Here is a 24798-nt window from a genome sequence, read left to right as displayed (position 1 = left end):
TTAGTCTTACAGTCTTTTAAGTTTAAAGGATAGCAGTCCAGGGCCTCCCCCGTGGCGCAGTGGTTGAGCGCTGGGTTGAGAAGCTGCCCGTAGCCTCTGCAGTGCGGGTTCGCTCCCCGGCTGCTCCACGGCCACTGGAGGAGGGTCCCGGATGGCACGCAGACCTCTCCTGCAGCACACTGCTCCCCTCAGCAGTGTACCTCGGTCCTTCTGCCTGGTCTGCTCCCTGCTCTGGCTCTGGTGAATTCTCTCACCCTCCCGCTCTTCTGATTGTACCCAGCTCTTGTATAAATAAATAAATAAATCTCAAAATAAATAAATAAATAAATAAATCTTTTAAAAAAAAGGGATAGCAGTCCATTAATATCTCTAATTCTTTATCCCACCTAGAAAAGGTATACTCTTAATTCATGTTCTCATCAACAACCTAGCTAATATCTATCCCAATATAAATGACACTCTGTTAAGAAAGAAGTCCCCATTTAGATTCTCTATCTTAAATGTAATTATTACAATCTCCCACACTAAATCTTGGCGTAATCTGTGATCTAATCATAATTAATGAACAGGTTCTGACAATATAATAAGTAAATTTTAAAGGTCCACTGTCCACTCACAAACTCAATTGCTGCTAGTGCCATTCCCTCATCAATGTCTGGAAAATGAAACAGCTTTCTACTAGTCCACCACTATAGTCCATTGTGCCCTCATTCCCTCTATTCTTAAAATAATCTTTTTATTCTTTTCCATTTTAAACATTTATTTCTTTTGGATATGTTTGTCCATGTAATATGTCTATCCAGCAAGTTTCATTCGCTGGAAAGATATAATACAGTTTATTACTGGAGCAAACTATAATTTGACTTCAATATGAGATTAGTAATTAAAATGTTAATGTCATGCAAATGATTTTTTATACAACAGAATTTCAAGATATTTGCATGAATCACTTAGGCAATAGAATGTGACCTAGATACTTACCCTCCACAACAAAATGAGTAACAATACCAATTGCAATTCCTATGATTGCTACAATTGCCAATGTAAAAAGAGCTAGCCGAATTGGATCCCAAAATTGCTGTCTTCTTTGATAGTGAACTTCTGGATAATCAGCTTCTGAAAATTCAATTGGTCTGTGATAACAGAAATAAGAAGACAATAGAAAATTCATTATAGGTCTACTTTAAGTTAACTTGTCGTCTTCATAAGAAAATAGTTTATACTGCTAAATAATAACAGAATACTTATATATTGAATAAACATAAGATTTTAATTTTTATGTCCTCCCCCAAAATCCCAATCACAGTATAAAATTTGGTTACAGTTCCATAGATTTTTGATATTCAAATGAGATTATCTTCCTAGTAAATTTTATCTGACCCCTTGACAATTTGAAATACAGCTGGTAAAATACAAAAACCCACTAGATAAAAGTTAATTTATGAATACAATTTTCATATTTTAATAAGGGAGTTTTTAACAATAAAGTCATATAATAATCTCATAAGTTTTACATAATTAAAAGATTTTAATAAGATTACTATTTTAATGACCTTAAAATTATTCTTAATTTATTTTAAAAGAACAATATTACATTTGAAGATCTGATGATGGATCTTTGCATTTGATTAATATCTCCCAATAAAATCACAAATTGTGATTGTATTTGATCCAACTCCAGTGCCCATGAAGCCCTGTCCACTAATACCCTACCTCTCCACCCAGAATATATTGTCATTTGAATTGTCTTTCTCCAACTTGAAAATTGACATTTTATCTCTTCATTTTCCAAATTTCAAAATAATATTCAATATTTTAATATCTTACAAATAAGATTATTTTTTAAAGTTTCTCTAACAAATATTTACTATAAACTTTATTCATTAAATGAGTAATTTAAAAGTCCTTGAAATAGTATCTGTCACATTATAATAATGTTTCAGAAACTATCCTACATCCCTAGGGGTACAGAGATTTTAAGATATGCTGTTTGTCTGCAGGATACTCACACGTTAAAAGGGGATACAAAGAAACAAGTAATATAGTGTGAAATGTGCCAAAAATAAAGCTTTGTACAGAAAGAGAAAAGCAGCTAACATGTTGGAGGACTGTTAGTGTCAGCAGATTTTATCAAAAAGGTGACATGATTAAGCTCTGAGTAATAAAAGTTCTCCAGATATAAAAAGGTATAGAAGAAACAGAGAAAATAACATGTGCTCCTCATCCCCAAAAGGCTAGGGATGTGAAACAGCATTCAACACTATTAGTACTGGAAACAAAATATATACTATTTGCTTTCAAAGAATTTATGGTCTCCCTAGGTATATTTATGATTACAAATCCTTCATAGCACTGTTGTATTAAGTAGAGATTGTGATAATCTGGTGGGCTCTTCCAGCTCATGAATGGACTCATGATCCAAAGTAGTCTCCACTGGCTTTGCAGGAGATGGGGAACCAATACAAGATTTTATGAGACTAAGATTTTAGAAAAATCACAGAGGTATGAATGAGAATGGGATTAGTATAAGTATTCAGATAGTAAGAACAGTTTAGAGAGAGCGATATGGAGGGCCTGAACTACATCAGGGGCAGTAAAATGTAGAGGTGATGAATTTAGACCCAATTCTTGAGGTTTTTGATTGATAGCTTAGCTGTGGGGCAAAAATAGGAATTCTGACTCCCAGATTAAAGAAAGAGAATATGTTTTCAATGCAAATGTTAATGTTGTTATTAATGAGCAAATCAAAAAGATCAAAACAATATGAGTTGGGAATCTTAGCCACATGCAATAAAATACAACTGCATCATTAACTCTGTGCGAAGAATAATCCAAAGTGGATTACAAACTTGAATGGCAGACCGGAAACCATAAAATACATAGACAAAAACATAAGCAAAACATTGCACTACATTGACATCAGTGATATTTTGGGGACTTGACTCCAGGGCAAGGGAAACAAAAGCAAAAACAAACAAATGGGAATACATCAAACTAAAAAATTTCTGCACAGTGAAAGAAACTATATCAAAACAAACAGATACATTACTAAATTGGGGGAAAAAATTTGCACATCATACATCTAACAAGGGGCTAATATCCAAGATCTACAAAGAACTCATACAACTTAACATAAAGAAAACAATCAAAAAATGGACAGATGAACTAAATATATTATTCTCCAAAGAATACATGCAGATCCAAAAGGCACCAAAATAATAGTCATCATCATTTGTCATCATGGAAATGTATTTAAAACTACAATGAGAGACTGTCTCACACACATGAGAATAGCCTATAGCAAAAAGTCCAGAAACAACAAATGTTGGTGCCAATCTGGAGAAAAAGGAACCCTCATATACTGTTTGTGAGAGTGTAGACTGATCCAGTCCCTATGGAAAGCTATGGAGTTTTCTCAAAATATTAACAATAGATGTACCATCTGATCCTTCATTTCTACTTGTAGGAATTCACCCAAAGTATAAAAAAAAAACCCACTAATTTGAAGGGATATACACACTTCCATGTTCATTGCAGCCCTATTTACTATAACCAAGTTATGGAAACAACAAACAGTCCCAAGGAGAGATAACTGTATTAAGAAGATGTGGTGTGTGTATATATATTGTATTGTGTGTATATGTATTGTATATGTATTCCTTTGACAAAGGAACCTACTTCCACTAGGAGACTGGTTGCAGATACACATGTATTTGTAAATATGGGCGTAGTGATTTGAAGACTGCTTTCTTGATTTTACCTAGGAAGCCATGTAGAATCTCAGAATTCATAGATAAATGTAACTTATAAATAACCTACTTCAATCACCAATGCTAAAATCCCTTTTAGCGAGTTGTCTAAACTATTCTTAAAATTCTTCCTTCTTAACTTCCTGAGGAATATTTTATCTCTAAATAACCTAATGATAGTTTTTAGGAATGCATTCTATAGTTTATACCTATTACAATAGCTATATTTCCTTAGAATTATATAAAATTGATCTAATCCCTCTATCACATGTAATTCAATTAATAGGTTCTTAATGAGCATCTAATGTGTGCCCAGCACAGTTACAGGCACTGGGTATTCATTTATGAATCATCAATCCCTGTTGCCTTATGAGATAACAGGTTAAACCCCCTTATAGCCTAGGGACAGTTAGGGACTTGTTAAGAAAACATTCCCATATACCTTCCAAGAATTGAGAAATTGCTAATAGGAATTATAGAACATGAATGTAAACATGAAAGTATGCCCCTAAAACCATGTAAATATGTTTGCTTCATTCAGAATTTAAGGTTCTGATGTTGTTCTAAAATCAGTCAACAGAGTGATGCCTCTCATAATCAGAACATGAGAACCAAGAGTTTATATTGAATAAAGTAGAATATTAGTTTGGCTCAGTAACACAGAGAAGGGAGGGTAAGCTAGCCAAGAATTAAGTACAAGAGAAATTATTTTGTGAAAATTATATAAACATCTTTTTTTCAAAAAAAAGTAGTGTTGCATTATAACATACAAGTTTCAAGTGTGCATCATTGTAAAAATCAATATGTGCATATACTTCATAAAATTCATTGCTAAAAGGCCAATTCTGTCCTTTCATGAAGTATGAAAATGTTACCGAATTTTTATTTAACTCTCAAATGGCTTATTCATTGGAGCATAATTCTTTGCTTTTTTTTTTAAAGATTTATTTACGCATACAAGAACTGGGGTACAGGCCAGAAGTGTGGGGGAGTGAGAGGATTCACCAGAGACAGAGTAGGGAACATAACAGACTAACTGAAATACACTGCTGAGGGGAGCAGTGGGCAAGACAGGAGAGGTATGCTGCGCCATGTGGGTAGCTCCCTGGCCTGGGGTCAAACTCTTGCTGCAGTAGCTACAGATAGCTTCATAGGTTGTGTCTTAACCCCTTGTGCCACCACCCTCTTTGCTTGTTCTTAATTTATTAAAATTTTACAAGGAAACCTATACAGTTAATTTGAAGTGGGTGAAAGGAATCTATTGGATAACTGATGCCATCAAGATGAGAATTTAAATATCTAACTATCCTTGGTAGTAAACAAAGGTAAATAACCAAGTTGACGGTAAGTGAGGTACACCACTTAATGTGTGACATAAAACATTAATGTGCTAAGTAGATATTCTCGTGAAACCCTGAGGGAAAATTCTTTGCCTCACCCATCTTAACATATTTATATTCAACCTGAAGCATAGGAACACATTAGATATTCACTTTGGGCATAGTTTTCTCTATTTCTTGCCAAAAGCCTTCTTTTTTGGCAATGACCATGATTAGTAATACCTAGTGAGTGACTGGGGTTAATTAAGGTTAACGATCTTCCTTAAAACATGTAGTAATATGTGTGGTAATGTTAATGGAAAGGAGAGGCAACAGAAAAATTCATTATTCATTTAAAATGCAATTTTGAATGCACAAAGAAACCTCTGCACCTCAGCAATATTTGCAGACCCAGACCCTACTCCCCAGTATTTAACTATGGATGTAGGATGCACAGGGATTGTGTCACCAACAATGGACTATCTTCATTGTGATTTGTTCTATAGACAGTAAAAGGCATAATGTTTGTTTTGAGGGATTTGAGTTGAGGTATAGTATAGTGTTTAGCAGCACCCTCTGAACCCAACTGTCCCCTCTTAAATACTATTTTATGCTTATTGTGTGTGATTTTAGGTGACAATTTCTCTGTTTCATTTTTTATGAGCAAAATGGTTATACAGTTTCTACTTCATAAGTTTCTTATGAAATAAAATGAGCTATATATATATATATAGTGCCATGAGTGCTATAAATGTTTCTATTATTATTAAAATGCCACAAAATTGCTTATCTTTATAAAAATCCACTGTTTTTCCAGGTATACCAAATCCAAATGCCTTTCTTGCCTGTAGTATGACCATTTTATTTTGGTTCTCACTCTAGTGAAATGTTTTCCTGTGTTCTTATCTGACTTTCTGGCATAGGAAAATAAAATATCTGCAGTCCAAGTCCTAGGATGGAAATGTACTTCATTTCAATTGTTTGTCATAATACATTGTATTAAATCCCCTCAAAATAAGACTATCATGTATGTTGATCCCATTTTTGTTTTATGCCTTATTTAAGCTGAAATTAAGCAAATAGAGGTAGTTTCTATGTAAATTCTGTAATATATTGAGTGTGATATATTAACATTACTAAACCTCAGCGCTCTAACCCCAGAATACAGGTGTTTCCCTTCTCTTTCCTTGTTTGCCTAGTTTATCTTTTATGACGGAATCATATCTACTATCACAACTTTCAGTCATCTCAGCTTACTGTTTCTTAAATTATTCATTCTCTTGCATTGAATCTCCTAATAAACGCATTCTCTTTATAAAAATTATAAATAGTCTGATGACAGCTCAGACATTCTTGCCTACTACACTAAGAAGCCAATAAATTACCCTATACTTATAGATAATAGATAACTTCTTGATAACCTTCACTTTTACATCTGAAAAATAGTATATTATTCAAAATTAAATTATAATAATTTAGAGATATATGTTGTAAATCACAGAGAAGTACTTAGAAATCTTAAAGGGTTATAACCAAAAGGCTGGTAGTAGAAATAAAATGGAAAAATTAATTGACTAATCCAAAAGAAGACAGGAAAAAAAGAACAGAGAAAAAAGAACAGATATAATAAACAGGGGTTAACAAAATGATTACATTTATATCCAACCATATCAAATATTACATTAAAGTTAATGTAAGATTTTAAAATTCCAATTAAAAGGAAGAAATTATGCAAATGGATCTAGAAATAATACCTAACTATAAGCTGTCTACAAGAATCCCACAATGTATATAAAGCTATATGTTAAAAGAGAATAAAAAAGTTATGTATTATATAAAATCTAATTAAAAGAAAACTGGCAACTTTATTATATTAGACAATTGACTGTGAATCAAGGGACTCACCAAGAACTAGAAAGAAAAATGTTGCATAATGATAAGGGTGGGTGGGGGTCAATTTATCAACATAACAATGATTCAATTCTTGATATCTATATAAGTTAGTTTGGGACTGGATTTTTATTAATTGCGATGGAAAACATCCAAGTTAATACACGTATTTAGATGTTAATTCCATAACCTTAAGTATCTTCCATTTTATGGAAGGGGTCTCCTGAAATTTCAAGAAAGATTTGATTCAAGCTCTACTATAATTCAATTTATAACATTTTTAGATAAGGGCTTTTATATTATAAACATAAATGAACATTTCAAAAGAAAATACAGTAACACTGAAGAGGGAAGCTTTTCTATTTTTTATGTAGTGTGGAAGCACCCATATGATATATTCTTGATATGCTAACTACAAATATCTAACAATTCTTTGAAATTGTGCCTTCAGTTTTATCTTTATTAGATAATATATATTCATATGATATATTCTTGATATGCTAACTACAAATATCTAACAATTCTTTGAAATTGTGCCTTCAGTTTTATCTTTATTAGATAATATATATTCATTCAAAAAGTAGCTATTGAAAAATTTTACAAGTTTTGGTGGAATGATCAACAAGACATATTGAGTATATACTCTAAAGCGAGCTGCAAACATTAAAAAAATCCACAAATTGATGTATGATTACCATAATGAAAAATACGAAGAGAAAAGCAAGGAACACTCTGTGCATTTAACATGGAAGGCTTATCTATCCTAGGAATTAGGAGAGTTTTACTAAGGACATTTAAACCAAAACCTGAAGGATTGTTAATTAGGTGAGGCTTGGATGGAAGAACAGCACCAATAGTCTGGAAGAGGCACGTGATAGATGTCTGACAGGTTCACATACTGAAATAAGGCCAGAGTGGATGAAAAACAGTGAAAAAGAGACCAGACTAATGACACAACAAAAAGATAAACAAATTTAATTGCACGGAAATAAATGTGAGTGTGAAAATTAGCTTTATAAATATGGCCAATATTACAGCACACGAAATTCATTAAAAAACAATGCAAATATAAAGAGTTTATCACACTTTTCATAATATTTTTAAAGTTGTAGAAATGTTTGAAAAAAATCAGTACTAACAGAGCTGCTTTAGAAACAAAGGTACCGTAGCACCACCCCACACACACACACATAGTCCTAATCAGTGGGCGAATAAGTTCTAATACCCCAGTGGATAACTAAAATGACAGATAGTACCAAACCCTACATCTGCTGTTTCTTCCTGTATAAAAAAATACCTATAATAAAGTTTATTTTATAGATTTGGCCCAGTAAAAGATTAATAATAGCAATAATATAACATAATAAAAGTTATATGATTGCAGTCTCACCCAAAATATCCTCTTATATATAACATTTTTGGACCTTGGTTAACTATAGGTAACTGAAACCACAGAAAGGAAAACCACAGATTAGGGAGGACCACTCTGTACAGATTATGGGACTACTACTGCCATATTATTAAATATTCTTCTGTCCTTTCCACTTGTCTTTTATAGTCTTATGCTTATTACTCCTTGATTACAGGCTAATTTATTTTTTATTTATGTGTGTAAAGTTTCCATCTCCAAGATTGTAAACTTTCGAGGGCGGAGTTTGTCCTCTCCCTCTTTTACATTAAAGAAAAACAAAAATAAAAAAAAAACCTTAGAAATTTTTGTTGACTTGGAAAATTTCACCTATATAAATCACAATGAACCCTGAATTCATCAATTTGACACACAACATATAAGAATAACTATAATTTTCCAGCATCAAATACAAAAAATTGTCTGGTCTGAAATTTTATCTTGTCCCCTGTAACTGTAGACAAATAATAATTCATGTAATCTAATAGTAAGAAGAACAAAAAGACACTCTGTTAGGTTTTTGAACTTCAATCAGGTAACAGGTAGGACGTTTAATTTTTCCTCAAACATGATCAGGAATTCTCTTTCTGAACATTGACATAAAGGAAATTTAAAATGCTGAATTATAAAAAAGTGTGTATCAGCTTCACCTTCCTTCTGTAAAACACATCCAGCCAATTGAGCTACACTGAATCCAAACCTCCTATGTCAACCATAGGAGGGTTTTTTTTAGTTTCATGAAGCAGTCCAATAATTTTTTTTTCAGTTTCATGAATAGTCCAATAAATTTTTTTAACTAAGTCTATTTATTTCAACCAAAATAATTTTAACTATCCTTATTTAACAGAACATAAAATACTTGTTGAAAAATCACATTCTGCTACTTGTGACTGAGTTTGGGGGAATATCTTAGAGGCGAAAACTAGAATTAAGGTTCTTAATGACGGAAGAGAATCCACCAACTGTTAAGCACACACTCTACTGACAAATATTTTGTATTTTTTATGAATTTGAATATTTTTGGTATACCATCCTTAAAAATATCTTTAGTATTTTGTCTACTATTCAAAGACCAAATAGTAACATAAAAATGCTACTAGTTACAATAAATTTAAACTTGTTATAAATACCAGCTCTATTTTATATCTATCACAGATACCAAAAAAAAATATTCTATTGCCATGCAGTTTTTGGCAAAATAAATTAAATGAATATATATGTACTTTAAAACACAATTGCTTTCAATAAGTACTCAGTGTTCTTCTCTTAGGTTGTTATATGATTAACTGGCATAAGGACTTGAACTTCATTGGTATTTTGTAATACAGCTCAGAGGGAGGAGCTGTGATTGAGATATAAATGTCCTAGATAAAGGAGATCAACAATGTTCTCATTTATAACTAATATAATCTGCATATTAAATAAACAAGATTAACATGTTCCAGAATCTTTCTGTCACATTTCTGAAGGGCCATGTGTGAAAGAGGTAATGAATAGGTTACAGCATTGAATATAAAGAAGTTTAAGAGCTTCTCATTCTTGGAATTTTCCCCTCAAATGCTGAAATTTGTCTTACCAAATTACCTTGTCCCTGACTAATTAAAATATTGTGCAACAAAAGTGCTATTTCATTAGGTATTTTCAATGTATTCAGTTTCTTCAAATAGTCATTTTTTTAAATTTTTTGAAGGTCTGTATTTCATCACTACAAATACAAATTGTGTGCACAGTTTAAACAATGCAAATATTAATTGTGATTTTCATATTTTGATAGACCCCTACTTTTAACCTCATAAATAGATCAACAAAAATTTACTTCTATATTTCAATGACAATCCATTAATCAGCTTAATATAGTATTATATGTGGTCACAGATAAAATCCTGAAAAGGAATAATACTCAGGAAAAACAGAACATATGTATAATAATAGCCATATTTCAGGGCCTCCCCTGCTGGTGCAGTGGTTGAGCGCTGGGCCCGCAGCCTCTGCAGCACCTGTTCGAGCCCTGGCCACCGGCAAGGGTCCCACGTGGTGTGACTGGACCTCTCCTGCCGCACCCACTGCTCCCCTCAGCAGTGTATTTCGTCAGTCTGTCTGTTCTGTTCCCCACTCTGGCTCTGGTGAATTCTCTCGCCCTCCCGCGCTTCTGACTGTGCCCAGTGCTTGTATAAATAAATTAATTAATTAAAAAAAATAATAGCCATATTTCATTAAGTATAATTCAGGATTTGGAATCTAGTTTCCATGTACTTTTTCTTATACATTTAAGCCATGAAGTATTATAAATACAACATTAGTATATGAATCAAAGAAAATACCATAGTGGTGAGTAGATTACATTTTAAATAATATTTATTTTTTTAATGCATTAAAACAAATAGTCCATTTTCTGACACCTACAACAATTCCTAATAAATGATCTATTGGATGAAAGCACATCTTATTTAAAACTTATTAAGCTTCTTCCAGAAAGACGTCATGAAATGGTACCCTTTATCCTCATTAGTTTAGAGGTACGTACATTGAGTACATCTTGACTTCCTGATCCTCTTAAAAATATTTCTTGAGAGAAAATAGTTTGACACTTAATAGTTTAACTTTAGTTTACAAATATCAGAAATAGTACCTAGTTCAGCTTATCTAAGTTGGTTGTAAGGTAAAGATACAGTAACAATTGACTTTACTATCTTCCTTGATAATAACTGCAGTTCTACCTATAGTCATCCAAATTTCCAACTAATGGAGAACTTTGCACAAATATAATAAAACAAATACTTCAATACAATAGATATATGTAGCACCACATTCACATTCTGCAAGTATGTGAATGAAGTGTTTTTCTTGTTCGTAAGTTGTATCTTTCATGCCGTCACAGTTTATTATAAATAATACTTAAGTTTCTTTTAAAAGCTGTTGTCAGCAAGAGAAACCAGTTAAATAAATGGAAATAAGGACAAATGAATGGTTTCCCAAAGTTAAAGAAATAGCACATACTGACTAAGTTTTTGCTGCTCTTGTTGAGCCAACAGATTAAACACAGAGCAGTCCTAAAAAAGGAGCTGCCCCCAAAAAGATGAATAATGAAAGACAAGTATTCTAAGCCTGTGTTTTCTCTAAAAAGTACATATTTCTTGAATTAACATTTTTAAAAATACAGAAAGGTGTTGTTACTTTTCTCAACCATTTTATCTAACAATATCCCAGGTATCCAATCAAAATATCTCATGAGTTCTTAAAAGTGACATGATACATATACAGTGAAAATGTGAATTGATCTTTCCTATACCTTCCCAATAACATAAATGCCTGTATCACTTACAGCAACTGAAATTTGAGATTGGAAATAAAGGTATAACCACCAAGAGCAAAGATAGTTATGAAAGGATGAATGATAAGGAAGGGAAGGAGGATAGTCATTATGACGTAGGATATGTCTCACTGACTTAGTAGAGAGGAGAACCAAAATAATATTGACATCATTTCAATGTATTGTTTACACTAATATGTTAAACCCAGTCTTTAATAGGTCTCTATCACTTGCTCAGATGCATAGATATGACCAAAATTGAGTTCAGTGTGAAATATGAGGATGACCTAAATGACATGAATTTTAAGCTATTTAAAAATTTTAATCTATTTCAAAATAAATTTTAATCTATTTAAAAGATGAAACTGTAGATCTTATTTGTGTAACTGCTCATGATTAGCACTGCCATATTGCTATAAAGGCCATTTCATTTTAGGTCTTCCTGGCTGTCTAGGCTTATTGCTGCTTGTTATGAGTAGTAGTACAAAGAATATAAGAATCTGACAACGAATAAAGAGGGACAGAAATAAGAGGTGAGTCTGTTGTTTGACTCCTTGTAGAGCAAATGTTAACTGGAATTTTTCCCCTTTCATGCTTACAGTAGTGTCTAGATACACATATTACTTTGTTATATACATTATTATTTATATTATCAGAAGTTAATTGTTGTCAACTTATTATATCTTATCACATTGTCAGGATATGTGTTCAAGATTGTTTGGCAATCTAGTATCTAAGTGAGTGTTTTTTAGATAATAGAAAGAATTTTTTCTAATGTTACCTTGACAGTTAATAAAATCATAAAATTTTAAAGTTGTATTTGTCATGCCACATACTATATTCTAGGGTAAATAAGGTAGGATCTGGAAGAGACTTGATAAATTTTAGTCATATAAAATTTCTGGTATTATTTTTAATCTATAAAAAATAAACTCATATGATTCCCACATAGAAATATATATGAGTATATACTTTCTATAGTTTATTTTAAATTCATTTTTATTATGTATAAAATGCCTAAGATGTGAATTGATCTCTTCACCAAATGATACATTGTTCTATGTCATTGAATGGAATCCATTGAAAGGAGCCAAATTCAAATAGATAGTGGTAATAAGCAATTAATTAGAAAATCAAAACTGTTGCAAAATAATTTAAAGACAAGTCAATACATTTTAAATACTGACAACAGGGAATCAATTAAAATTCAAACTTAAGTCACACTATTGGAAGAAAATATAATATACAAAATATACAATAGCAATTACAGACATCTCTGATTTTTCTTTGAATTGACTTTTGAACTTGGGTTTTAATGTGAATGTTCCTGAAGGCCTAAGGGTTCAAATGCTTTTAGTACTGCAACTATACCTGGAATACAACAGAACCTCCAACCTGCTCTGGTCCACCTTTAGGGTTCTAAGTTGAAAATTTTATCAGTTCTTCACCTTATTTAAATTTCTACACAACACATAATAAAACTCAAAGATTTTAATCTAGCACTACAGGTCCTTCATAGTCTGAACACTTAAGTTTCATCTGATAATTTCCAACAACTGTTTGTAAGTGTATCTCCAGTCTCATGACTTTTGCAGGGCCATGTTCTCCAGTACCAGAGTCCCTCCTTTCTCCTCCAATTAATTCCTATTAGCTTTTAATCATTATAGCTTCAGAGAAGCCTTTATGAGATTGAGGGGGCACTTCCATAGCACACTAATTATATTTCTTTTTCAACATTTATCAAATTGTGCCATCAGAGCGTGGCCTCTGCCACTAAGGTCTCTATTTGCTGGTAACCATGTCTGTTATCTCAGCCTCATTTGTGGAGGGCATCGATATAGGGATTAGTGAAAAAAAAATCTACTCTCTGGGATAATTTAAATGGATCTCCAGTGCCTCCAGAAAGTTAGTGTTTCCGTATTAACTATTAACACTTTTGATAGAATTTTAGAATTTAAATAATCAAAAGGCCTTGTCTAATGCAGTGTTTTTGAAAATATTTTGATCTGACCCACAGTAAGAAATGTTTTACATCACAGCATGTTATACACACATAATCATATGTCTAAAATAATAATTCCATGTATAATATTTACACTAAACTATTTATGATATGGTAAAAGTATAACAAGATTAATGTCAGGTATTATTTCATTACCAATTAACACAAAAAGGTAAATCAAAATAATACCAAAATGAACCAAATAAAAAATCAAGATAGTTTTGGCTTATCCACAAAGATTTCAATTTGCATTAATGGTGAGAACTCTTCCCTAATTAATTTTATTTTTTTAAAGGTTTATTTATTTATGCATAAAGAACTGAGATATAGGCCAGAAGTAAGGGGTAGGGGGTGAGAGAATTCACCAGAAACAAAGTGTGGAGCAAACAGGCAGATCGACTGAAATACACTGTTAAGGGTAGCAACGAGCTAGGTAGGAGAGGTCTGCTACTTCATATGGGTTAGCTCCCTGGCTGGAGATCAAACTCTCAAGCCACAGTGGCTGGCAATAGCTTGAGAGCGTTTGCTGAGACGCTAACCCCTCTGACACCAGGGAGGTCCCACCCAGTTCATTTTAAAGTACAGTCTCCCTACATTTTAAAAGAAGTGAGATCTTAAGAAATAAGTGACTTGTCCAGAAAAAATGAGTAGAAATATATTAAAATACTGCTCAATCTCATGCTTGTACTCTTTCCATTACAACACAGTGTAAAATATCTGCTAAGAAGTTATATAATATCTAACTCATTCACTCTTTGAGATGAGATCGCTTGGAGAGCATACCTTAACCAAGGAAGTCCATAAATCCACTGCCTACCTTTTGTATCTTTTTCTCTATGCTATAATCCATATTTTTTGACAGAATATCTGTGTTAAAAATAATAAAGCTCTGGAATCCAATAAGAAAACCTATTTAAAATCCTCAGGACTATAAACTCTGGATCCAAGCTGAGAAGTCTTCAATACAAATACTTTCATATCTGCATGATAGTCTGAAAAGTGAATGAGTGAGGATAATTCTATAAGTTGGGAAGAGAATCAGGCTGGCAGTAAATCTATACTCTGGAATTCTAAATGAAATGAAAATGAGAACTTCAAGTTCTTTGCTGATTTTTAAAAATTTTAACATATCTATATAGAGTTCGCTAAATACAAAAGAAAGATTTTTCTACTGAACGTCATCTTTACCCTTATCTTGGTAAATAAGATATTATCTTGGTAAATAAGATATTATTACTTTCTCATATTTATTAAAAAATATAAATAGTGCTTTATCATGATATCATGAAAACCCCTGTGGGGTGAGCTTTGTGCATGAAATGGACAATTTCCTCTGTCATGTTAATTAGGTAGGACAAGAATACTCATCATTTAAGAGTGCCAGAGACTAAAGGCTTAAATTATTATTCTTAATTAAAAAAGAAGGGCCTCCCCTGGTGGCGCAACGGGCGAGGGTCCAACATGGTGCGACAGACCTCTCCTGATGCACCTGCTGCTCCCCTCAGCAGTGTATTTCGTCAGTCTGCCTATTCTGCTCCCTGCTTTGGCTCTGGTGAATTCTCTCACCCTCCCACGCTTCTGACTGTACTCAGTGCTTATATAAATAAATAAATAAATCTTTAAAAAGAAATTAAAAAAGAAAATCAGGGGTCTCCCTGCTGGCACGGGGGGTTAAGACGCAGCACTGTGGAGCTATCTGTACCCACTGCAGCACAAGTTCGATTCCCAGCCAGGGAGGTGATCCACATGGCACGGCAGACCTCTCCTGACTCGCCTGCTGCTCCCCTCAGCAGTGTATTTCAGTAGATCTGCCTGCTCTGCTCCCCACTCTGTCTCTGGTGAACCTCTCACCCCACCAAAACTCTGGCCTGTACCCTAGTTCTTGCATGCATAAATAAATAAATCTAAAAAAAAAGAAAAAGAATATCAAATAACTGTACAATTATAGTTGTCACAAAATCATGTTTAAGTTTGAAACATCAGTCAACATGTGGGAAATGTGTCAGTTGAGAGGCCAAGAACATTTTTGAGAAACAAAATTAGACTAAGCAGGTATTTGAATGAAATCACTCATCAAATATCAGTTATTCATTTCTGAGTCTATAAAATAATAGTCAAGAAACATAAAAGTGAATATATCTATATACAAATTTCTTTACCATAAATTCATGAATTGATCAAATTCTTTTGGAGTTCAACTATGACAGCTGTCTCATAGAGTCTACATTTTATAATTCAATTATTTAGATAGGAACATTTACATTTTCATCTTTCATTCATATATATACGATAATCCAATTGCTACCACACTTTCTATTTCAAACAAATAAAAATTCTAAAAGCTTCTCACATTTACAGTCCAGAAAATACTTCAATGAGCAACATAAAACAAAAATTTACACCAAGCTTTTGACCACACTATAAAATATAAATCCTTTATTCTTTGAACCATAGGTTTTCCTTAATATTTAAATATAATGTAGTTAATCTATTACTTCATATCTCTTATTTCTATTATTTAGAAAGGATCACTTTGGCTCTGTTTTAAAAAATCTTCTTTCATTTAAAAACAAAATAAAATGTTAACACAAAATAAAACAGTAACACACATCAACAGCTTAATTTTAAAGCACTCTCTATCCCCAAAAGTATGCCTATCCCAGGAGCTGTGAACCTTTGTTCCCAATGATAACCCTGAGTGAGAAAAACTGAGTACTTACGCATACATCCTGGACTCAGGACTGGGGAAGCGTCTATTCACTCACCATCTGATCTACATTAGCCAAGTCAGGACAGGGAGGCTGAAAAATAATGAGAGTCATTAGCAACAGTAAAGGAAACAAGTCTGACAGGTTTAGTGACTGAAGTCTGTAGTCCTGACATAACCTGATAACATGATCAATTTGAGCCAACTGCTTCCACATAGTGAAGTCATTGTCAATATCTTCACAGAGAAGTTCTAAGCAGTGGAGGGCATGTTAGGTGCAGCTGGTGATTCAGAAGGCAACACTTTTCCGGTCGGGAGGTGAGGCGTAATCAACATTGAGGTGTGGCCACATTTATTTAAAAAAATTTAAAAACACCAAAACTCTAGAGTACATTGATGCCACTTCCATTTCATAACTAGAATCCTTTTGTCTCTCCTAGTAAGAGAAACATGAATTTGGTGGTATAGAAAAATTGGGCTACAGACCAAGAGGTTTGTCTCTACCATGACCTTGGGCAAAGCTGCTTAAGTTGCAGGCAGCACTTATTTTCCTCACAAGTAATGACAGGACTGCATTTGTTTTTTCTAATACTTTCCATTTTAGCTCTAAAAATAACAGATTGTATTGAAAGAATGTATTCACCCCATGCAAGCAAAAAAATAAAAATAGTTTTGTCTCAGTATGCAAATTCCCCAGTATTTATAGTCTCTTTAGATAACTACATTCATCTATGGAGATTTTAGTCTGAATACATAAATTTTAATGAAGATCAGTAAAGCTGCAGAATAGACATTGCAATTTTAAAAGTTGCTCTTAAAAGCTAAAAGCCAGGAGTAGTAAAGTAGTAAAAAAAATTTAAACATGCATCTTTATTGCTCACACAGAATATTTCTAGCTGAAATACTATAAATACAGTAGCCTAATCATAGTATATCCTGCCAGGGCAATAGTATAAAATATCTTTCCCAAGACGAAATGGAAAAACTGAGGGAGAAAGTCAGTACAATGATATGTCAAAAAAATATGTGACAATATAATTTTGCGAATGAATGAAAGTTTCTGAATACAGTGCTCACAAAATTTACCAAGTCACTTTAACTGCATTGAAAATTATATCTTGGTTTACAAAAGTAATTTTGTTCTTTGTGGGTTTGACTTTTTTCAGAAATAGAAGTTATAAAAATCTAACAAAAAGTTGCTAAAATCATACTGCTTTTAGTTTAGGCAATAATTTTATTTTGATTGTCTATATAGTTGTACTTGTGCTAATGTGAAATTAAAATCAAGCAAATGTGATTTTAAAAAAAGGCTTTCATGTTTACATGTCAATAATAAATTAATTAATAATTATTATTTATTAAAGTTCATAAAAATGTGCTCAATGTTTATGCTAGTAAATAATATAGTTAAAAAAATAAAATCTGGGCCTCCACGGCAGCACAGCAGATTGAGTGCACAGCGCTGTGAGGCTGTCTGCAGCCTCTGCAGCATGGGTTTGATTCCTGGCCGGCCAGGGAGATTCCCACATGGCATAACAGACCTCTCCTTTCTCACCTGCTGCTCCCCTCAGCAGTGTATTTCGGTCATCTGCCTGTTCAGCTCCTCGCTCTGTCTCTGGTGAATCCTCTCACCCTCCCGCGCCTCTGGCCTGTACCACAGCTCTTGTATAAAAATAAATAAATCTTAAAAAATATATATATAATATTAATAAAATCTTCAGGTGGAGAACATTATGCTTGTGTAAGAAGTATGTCCAAGTTAATACAAAAGCCAATTTTAGGATTGTAAAATGAGTAATTAGCAATGAAGTTGTAGACATTTATTTATTTATTTATTTATTTTTTGGTGGGACCCTCGCCAGCGGCCGGGGATCGAACTGGCGCTGCAGCCTCGCTGCCCAGTGCTCAATCGCTGCACCACCAAGGGAGGCCCCATTTTTTTACATATATGTAAACTACTGCATACTATACTTTCTCACATATATAATAAAGTACTAAAATGATGTCCTGGTTGATAAACATCTGTAATTATACTTAATTTGTCAGTTTTAAACAGTACAGTGAGACTTCAGGAACAAAGTTACATAGCACTTTTGGATGGTCTCTTCATGGTTTTGGAGTTTTCTTTTTTCCAACTGTCTAATAATAGAATCAAGTAAACATTAAAGATAAAGAAGATATTAGTGTTTTATATCCTAGAAATTGCAAGATCACAAGATCTTGCAAAATTTTTTTTTGTTTTTATTAATATTTTTATTTTTTGCATCATTGTTCATTTTTAAACAATATTTGCTTCCCCCCACCCCTCAGGTGTAGTCCCCATAGAGTTTCCTTCACCAATGCACCCGTGCACCATCACCTCAGTCCCTTATGCTCCTCCCTCCCTCCCTCTGATCCCTCTTCCTCCTCCTCCCCTGCAGTATGTCTCTGATTTATAATTGTCCATTTTTGCTTTTGTATAGCACAAACCTTTTAATGTCAAGGAGTCTCCCACCAAAACATTTTTTCTTTTCTTTAAAAATTGTCCTCTGAACACACTGAACACACTGATAGCCATCAAAATCAAATGACAAAAATTACATATGCCCAATATTTCTATGTCAAAGTAGTAATTTGTGGACCTTCACAGATTGACATTGGCATCATCATTCAGCCTTCATGGTAAGGCTATGAGCATGTATTGCCCTCTAGATACCCTGAGGAAAGAAGAGGTGTTCACTGAGTGACACTGACATTTGTTGGCTTGCTTTCATTGTATTTGATGTATTTCCACTTACGTAAGTATTTGATTATGTTAATTATTTATGAATACAATGATCTTGTTTCAGTTAAGCATTTCTCACAAAATAGAAAAGGTTGGATATAAATAATTAACAAACAGAAGATTGACCTATTGGGAAGCATTAGTTCTTTCAGAGTAGAATGAGAGAAAGTGCAAGTTTTGGTTTTCAAAATCTTCAAATAGCAATACATTCAGCCTTCTGCTAAAATATAATCAAAGATATGATTGAGATTTTCTTGAATTAAAATCCACTTTTCTGGTCTTTGTAGTTTTCCCATACTACTCAGAGTTAACCACTGCCATTATACTAGTGTAAAACTTTCCTATATGAGAAATCATAGATTATAAACATGATCTACTATTTCTTTCCAGTGTATGTTATTTAAAAAAATCATTAGGGGCCGCCCCGGTGCCGCAGCAGTTGAGCGCTGGGTTGCGAAGCTGCCCACAGCCTTTGCAGTGCCAGTTCGATACCCGGCTGCTCCCCGGCCACCAGAGGAGGGTCCCACATGGCGCGTAGACCTCTCCTGCCACCCGCTGCTCCCCTCAGCAGTGTACTTCAGTCCTTCTGCCTGTCCAGCTCCCCGCTCTGGCTCTGGTGAATTCTCTCACCCTCCCCGCGCTTCTGACTGTACCCAGTGCTTGTATAAATAAATAAATAAATCTTTAAAAAAAATCATTAGGTATGTCTCATTTGGAGTCAAGTGTATTGAGATATTGTCTTCTTCAATAAGTGACTTTGGATCTGAATAAAAGACTAATCTACTTTGTATCTTGTGTATTATATCTATCTCATTGACTTTGAATGAAAGAAAAAGATATGTCAAGCTGAGTGGCACAGGATAAATTCCCCAGGTAGTATTTAATACAAAGTGTATTTTGTGATACAAGCACGAAATATGTATTTATTATCCTTCATAAATTTTAAATTGAAGGCAGTCCTTTAGGGCTTCAAGTAATCCCACTTAAGATCTGTATTAGATCTTAATAAATTTTTTTCAAAGCAAGTATCTCTCTCATGAGTAAATCATTCTCATGAATTTATGGCACTAGTGTGATGATTCCTAAATCTGTATCCATTTTAATCATGCACTGAAGTTATATTTCTTTAAATATCTGCTGGGTTTTTATTATCTTACTATGACTACATACAATCATTTAAAAAAATATTTTCTTGACTCTCAACTATGTGCTAGGCACTTACCTGTCATTTTGCTAAGGCAAACATGCTAAATATGACAGCCTGCTCTCAGAATTTTAGTGCAGTTAAGTATCTAAAACTCAACAAATCTTTGTGACTTTAAGCTGCTCTGTTTTTTTTTTTTTTTTTTTTGCAGTAGTACCACCCAAAATCCCAATGACCTACACTCAAAATCCAAAAGATATACTTGACTCAGTCTTCAACTTCATTCACTGTAGTCAGACAATTTTGATAATTATTCCTTCTAAATATCGTTTTGGTCCATATATTCCTTTCTCTTCCTTAAGCAGTTTAAACTATATGGCAGTTTCCCAGCTGAACTTCATGATTCTTGTTCGTTTCCCATTTTAATTCACCTTCATGCTTATTAAAGACCATCCATAAGCATCACATGACTATTAAAATTTTTTAATGGTTCCTCATTTTCTACCACAATAAGAATGTTCTGAAATTCAAAATTCTCTAGGAATCATGGGTTTGGTCTGAGATGGCAGTGTAGGAAAAACTTAAACTTACCTACTCCCACAGACACAAAAAATATACAACATATAGAATAATTTAATCAGAAGACCTGAAAATCAGACAAATAGAAATACTATAAAAAAACAAGTCATAGAGGGGAAGCTCTGCGAAGAGTAGAAAAGACAGAGATATTCTCTCCTCAAAAAAGAAACCCCACCCCAAGAGCAGAGACTTATGGTCAGAAGGAATCTCTCAGGTGGAACTTTTCATGAGCTGAGTGGGAAGGGTTGGGACCTGCTCTGAGCAGGCCAACCCTTTATTTATTTTTTCTTAGATTTATTTATTTATTTATTTATACATACATACATACATACAAGCACTGGGTACAGTCAGAAGCACGGGAGGGTGAGAGAATTCACCAGAGCCAGAGCGGGGAACAGAACAGGGAGAAGGACTGAAGTACACTGCTGAGGGGAGCAGCGGGTGGCAGGAGAGGACTGGGCGCCATGTGGGACCCTCCTCCGGTGGCCGGGGAGCAGCCGGGGATTGAACTGGCGCTACAGAGGCTGCGGACAGCTTCGCAACCCAGCGCTCAACCGCTGCTCCACCAGGGAGGTCCTAACCCTTTAATCCTACACGGTGGTGATGAATCCCTAGAGCTCCTGCACTGAGTACAGGTGAGGAATGTGCCAAGGATAACCAAAGAAATACAGGAACCAGAAACCCCACACCTTAACGGTCCACACATAGACTCAGTCACTCCAGGACTCAGTGCAGCAACACAGGTCTTAAAAAACTACCCAGACTATAGTTGAAGGAAATCCACTTACCATTCTTATAACATCTGCCTAAGAGATAGAAAAATTTGGGGACAATCCCCAGGTCAAAAAGACTCTCAGAGGCCATTCTGACAGCCCCACACAACCTCAACTGTAGCAGCCACACGCGGGCACCATTTGAAACCGTCCATCTAGCTTATTATGGCCTGTGAATAAGCCCAACTCTGAGCTCCACCTACCCTGGCAATGTGACTTTGTGTCGTCACCCTGTGCCACAGCAGCATATCACAGTCAGGCCTAACCAACAGCTGCACCCACTCACAGCACAGTAGCTGTTCCACAGCCAGTTTGGGCCCATAGCACACTCATGGTGCATGTGTTGCCACAGCTGTACCCACCCATTTCAATAAGTCAGGCTAAATGACAACCCTGTCTACCACAGAATCCCAAAATAGCAGACAGGTAGGCACAACCAACACAAGGGATAACCCATGTGCTCCACAGTCAGGCTGAACTTTGAGAAGATGATGCTAAGGGAACTAAGTCAGATGGAGAAAGACACATAATGGAAAATTGGATCAATTCATATGTGAATAATAAATAAACAAAGAAAACAAGCAAGGAAAACAAAACTTTGATTCTGATAACAGAATTATATTTACCACAGGGAAAAGGATAGGATTAAAAAGGATAGAATAAAATGGATTCAGGGGGTCAACTGCAGGGTATTGGATAGCTACAAAACCTTAGGTGGTGATCATAATGTAATGTAAACATGTTGAAGTAAAAAAACTATACATATGAAACTTACACATTATAATTACAAACCAGCATTATGTTAATAAAAACGCTTTAAGAAACAAATTTATTCCAACATTATCTCCCATGATATGTTGTATTATGAATTTTATTTATTTATTTATTAAAGATTTATTTATTTATTTATTTGTTTATTTATTTATTTATTTGTACAAACACTGGGTACAGTCAGAAGCATGCGGGAGGGTGAGAGAATTCACCAGAGCCAGAGCGGGGAGCAGAGCAGGCAGAAGGACCGAAGTATACTGCTGAGGGGAGCAGCGGGCGGCAGGAGAGGTCTGCATGCCATGTGGGACCCTCCTCTGGTGGCCGGGGAGCAGCCGGGGATCGAACCGGCACTGCAGAGGCCGCGGGCAACTTCGCAACCCAGCGCTCAACCGCTGTGCCACCGGGGAGGCCCTGTGTTATGAACTTTAAATCCAATTAAACTTTACATAATTTAAACATCTGGTAGTCATTCTGACTTTATAATTTCTCTTGGTTATCATAGCCTTTTTCCCATTGAGGTATTCCAATGGGAATTTAATCATGACATTTTGTAAAAGTCCTACCCAGTAACCACCTCCTTCAATAAGATTTCTCTGACATTCTAGGATAGCAGTTTAAAGTGCAATTCCTGGATATGATTGTTTTGTTTATATTCTTGTTCTGCCACTAAATTTGGTTAAGTCACTTAATCTCACTGTGCCTCAATGTCTTCATTTGTAAAAGAAAGGTGAAAATAGTATCTATCTTTAGATTAGTTGTGAATAACAAATGAAATAATGTATGTAGATGATATGGAGCAGTATCTAAAGAGTAATTAATAAACATTACATCATCATCATTATTATCAAAAGTTTAGTAACAATGATATATTATTAAAGAATTTTTGGCTTCTCCTTTGGTAAACTTTCCTTGCACTTACAATCTATGAAACATGATTGAGCCACTCATGAGATGCAGCTTTGTTTTACTTGCTGTTATGTATTCTAGTTTCATCTCTTCAAATGCATTTGAAATCTTGAAGACCAAACCCTAAATCTTTTGCTTCTGAGATAGAATCATAATAGGTGGCCAATTAGCATTCACACATTTGTTTTAGTCATTGCAAACTATATTTAATATTTATCCTATATGTAACTTCTATAAGTTGGAAATGTGATAATCTTCCTTTCATAACTTTGACCTTGGAAATAGAAAAAAAAATTCTATGCATGAAAGTAGCAATGTTAGCTTTCCAGAACTTTTAAAGAACTTTTTGCTTCTATGTGTAATTAAATTTTAAAAATAAAATAAGTAAATAAGATGATTTACTTTCTGTGGTCTCTATACCAACAGGCTTATAGTACAGAGCTAATAGTACATCTCAGCTAGTAGTACATCAAAGCCAATATTCAGGCTGAGAGGTGGGTTTCATTCAATAAACCCCATTTTTGCTCTTTAAAGTTTTGATTCCCAAGTCTGCTTTGTACCATCACCAGATTTCTTGCTAAACTATATTCCACATCTAAAAATATTATTATTATATTATTATTAAAGAATTCTGCCAATTTCTTATTGCATACCCACTCACATAAAACACTGAAGTTCATTAATCTTCATCCCTTTTCAAACCATGTCTTTTACTTCATTCATCTCCAGTGAGTGTACTAATTCCTTAGCTATCTCTATCACTATCTATGCATAATTGAAGTGCTTCTCACTGGGGGAATTACTTTGTGAATGAAACAAGTCATGATGCAATATTGGCTGGTCAGTATTTCATCATGAAATCTCTAGGTAGAGCCTAATTAACAGCAAGATGAGAAATTTATACTTAATGACACATTTCAAAATTATAAATTATTCTCTCTTTTCTATTCTTTGGATTATGATAGAGAACAACTGTAAACAGGTATTTAATCATTATTAAGCTATGTCTTGATATATACTAGAAACAACTAGATATTTATCAGATATACTTAAGTAAAGATTTAAAACATGATGACTTATTCTTAGTTCAACATGAATAACCATTCAGTGACTTTGTAGTGAGATGACCTTCAACCTGTTTCAACAGGGATTGTAGGAATTTATTACAGATTAATGTACATATATATCTTTACTAGCTAGTATGAACATAGGTTATTATTTCCTCTGAGCCATGTTTTTTCTCATTGTTAAATGAGGGATTTAAATATCATTTAACAATAAAATGGTACATAAAGAAATACATATTGTTTAATTTTTTTAATCCATTTTATAAATTTCCTATTTTAAGGTGAAATAATGCATTTAGTAATGAGACGATGGAGAAAATATCAGTTAGTTGAAATTGTTAGGTATGAGTCCCTCAGAAATTAAAATATTTTCTGTTTTAAATGAGATCTGGTTTTTAGCTCTTGAATA

At 34.0% G+C, this 24798-nt stretch overlaps 1 protein-coding gene across 1 annotated transcript in view; it reads right to left on the bottom strand.

Moving 5' to 3' along the window:
- LOC311170614 (transmembrane protease serine 11F) overlaps nucleotides 1-24798 on the bottom strand; it is a gene marked incomplete at both ends in the record, with an annotated part of 70095 nt that overhangs the window by 28373 nt on the left and 16924 nt on the right. Inside the window, one exon of the mRNA XM_084232998.1 lies at nucleotides 982-1133. Coding sequence (XP_084089124.1) covers nucleotides 982-1133 — 152 coding nt within the window. The remainder of the gene's footprint in view (nucleotides 1-981; nucleotides 1134-24798) is intronic.

The sequence above is a fragment of the Talpa europaea genome, assembly GCF_964194135.1.
Source record: "Talpa europaea genome assembly, chromosome: 5".
NCBI lineage: Eukaryota > Metazoa > Chordata > Mammalia > Eulipotyphla > Talpidae > Talpa > Talpa europaea.
Note: the sequence above shows the minus strand (reverse complement) of the source record. Positions and strands in the feature narration are given on the sequence as shown.